The following is a 2603-nucleotide window of genomic DNA, read 5'->3' as shown; positions in this document are numbered from 1 at the left end:
TTTGATCAGCAATTCTCAATTGGCACAGCGAAGAGCTTATTCAGAAACTATATCAAATAAAGGTAGGGAAAGGATGCAAAGCATGTTCATGACCAAGATGACTTTGTAGCAAATGGTTTCCAGTTTGGTGATTGCAATTCTGCTACAGCATGTTGACTTGATACAGGTACATCAAGTGTTTCATGACTAAGATAGGATGATCAGCAACTTTGATAGAGATATTGACTATGTTTGACTATGAGCTTGAATTGATTGAAACATTATCCAAATGTCTTGCAGATGATCAAAAATGAGCCATTTTGTTATTGTCATTCTTGATTGTGATGGAGATTCAATAGTTACTTAGGGAAGAGAAGGATGAGAAATTACACTTCAAGGATGATTTCAAACATGATTGTGTTGAAATTGAAGGAAAACCCTGTTGCTTAACTCAAGATCTCACCAGATATCTCTACATTTTGTTTTACAATATTTGCATGAGTTGATGGTACTGAAAGCTGGATGTTAAATAATCTCAGTGGTTATGACATTTTCTCATGTTGGAAATCAAATGAAATTGTATATATGTTATTGACTTGCTCTAAAATCTGAAAAACAGATAGATGAGAAGATTGATTATAGCAAAATTTTGGATGGTCTGTATTCTGCAAGATCAAAGTGATTGAACTCAAGGGTGAATGGAGATTGAAAAATTGATTTATGCAAGGTATTATCTTTGATTGTGTGTTAGTGCTTGATGATTAAGATTGGCCATACAGAAGAGAAAAATTTCAACAAAGATATTCATGATGGTGTCAAATTTGCAAATTCAATCAAACTTACATGACATCAGTGTTCATCCAATCCCATTTGTGGCTTTTGAGGGCATGTTAAGAATGCCATCAAGAAGGTAAGGTAACCTATCTTGATCATATATTGATCAAATCATGAGGAATCAGTTTCAAAGGAATAAGTGGGTGTGTTTTCCACACCCTTATCTTGCTAGCTTTATGGGATTGTTTCTAGAGTTGTTTTGTGGAAATTTGAGCTGACTCAGCATACAAAGATGAGCACAGAATATAATATACTGAGAAAAACAGAAGTGTGGTTGTTGTGATATAAGAATAATTGATCTGGTTTTTAGCCGCCTAAGATGGTCAAAGTAAGACCATAAAAAACTAATGATCAAGTCAATTTTTGGTGAAAGAAGAGATACAAAAAATTCTTCATGTGAATCAAGTTGTTTTATAATTCTTTGATCTTCTAGATTGATTTCTTTGATTTGTAAATTCAATTCTTCAACTCTTTCTATAACTTGATTACACTTCTCTCCTTTTTAACATCTCAAGTTTTCTGATTTATGATATGCAGAAAGTTTTTATTGTTCAGCTTCTCTTCTCATCTTCTCTTCAGCCAAATCTGACAAAGATGAAGATACATCTGAACCCAGTGTATACACATTTGAGGAACTTTTATTCAATTCAGTTGTTTGGTTCTTTTCCTTCCATCAAGGGTCTCAGAGCTCAATTTGCACATGTTTGGAAATCTTGTTGATGTTGATTTGTTGACCATAAATGCGACACAGAGTAGTAATCACCTTGGCATTTTGAGCTTGCTGTTGTACTGTATGAAGTTGACTGTTTTTCAGAACATAGTCTTTCCAAATCCTCACTCAAGTTGTACAAGCTCTTCAAGAGTTCTCCAATGCAATACTTGTCTCTACTGCGTCATGTGTCTCAAAAAATCAATTCATATATCCACACTTCTTCCAAGATACCCTGTTATGAATATGTATCACACATCATCTTGTCAGCATTTACACAGACCAATTGGTATTTCAGCTCACCATATCATGGCATACTGTTGTGATAGATTCCATGTAAGGATACAAAGGAAAGAATACTATGGTTTGATCTAGGATAATATTATAATAGTCAATCAGGACTGTTCCAAAATTTCTCACCACCAAAGAATCTGAAATTTCCAATGATCAGAATCAGATCAGTCTGTGCTGTAGATCAATTCCCTTACCATTCCTGACCTCAAATCTAGATGAGATTGTGACTTGATCAGCACCTGGAGTGATGTCCAATTGGAGGAAAAATTTCCAAGTCAAGGTCACAGCATATGATTATTGGACCGCTGTTTCAAACTCGAGCTTCTTAAAGTACATGTCAAGTGGACTACTTGTACCGGAGGTGATCACCACACGACTCAAACCATCAAAGACGGGTTTGATCGCTATTGAAGTGTCTAGGCAACTGCGTCCAAAATGTGGAATCGTTAGATTCCAGCGTGCGACCAAAATATAAAATAGAGAAGAATGGATGTGAGATGCTCACGTAAGTTTGAAAACTGGATACATTACAGTTGCAGGCTCAGTCCCGAATGGCTCCAAAATCAGAAACAGCCTGTAGAGGAGCGTTCACGAACACTGGGTGAAATTTGGACTATATCAGTAATCACCCTTAAAAATAATGATATGTTGAATGTTGAGTGACAAAAGAGCACCGTTCTTATAAGTCGCGAAGAAGTTACAAAGCTTGCAACTTGCTGTAGACCATCCTATTGATCTAGTGGTGTTAACTCCAATGTTTGGATCAGACTTGTGAGTCTGTCGGAAC

General features: G+C 36.0%; 1 protein-coding gene across 1 annotated transcript; it reads right to left on the bottom strand.

Annotated features, from left to right (window-relative positions):
• Nucleotides 1-2110: 2110 nt before the first annotated feature.
• MELLADRAFT_86596 (uncharacterized protein) lies at nt 2111-2344 on the bottom strand (the record flags this gene model as incomplete). Its single annotated transcript, XM_007410182.1, has 2 exons — nt 2111-2240; nt 2322-2344. 2 exons carry the CDS (start codon nt 2342-2344, stop codon nt 2111-2113), a joined length of 153 nt encoding a protein of 50 aa, XP_007410244.1.
• Between the last annotated feature and the right edge of the window lie 259 nt (nt 2345-2603).

Source organism: Melampsora larici-populina, assembly GCF_000204055.1.
Source record: "Melampsora larici-populina 98AG31 unplaced genomic scaffold MELLAscaffold_19, whole genome shotgun sequence".
NCBI classification, from domain to species: domain Eukaryota; kingdom Fungi; phylum Basidiomycota; class Pucciniomycetes; order Pucciniales; family Melampsoraceae; genus Melampsora; species Melampsora laricis-populina.
This window is presented reverse-complemented; position numbering and strand designations above follow the sequence as displayed.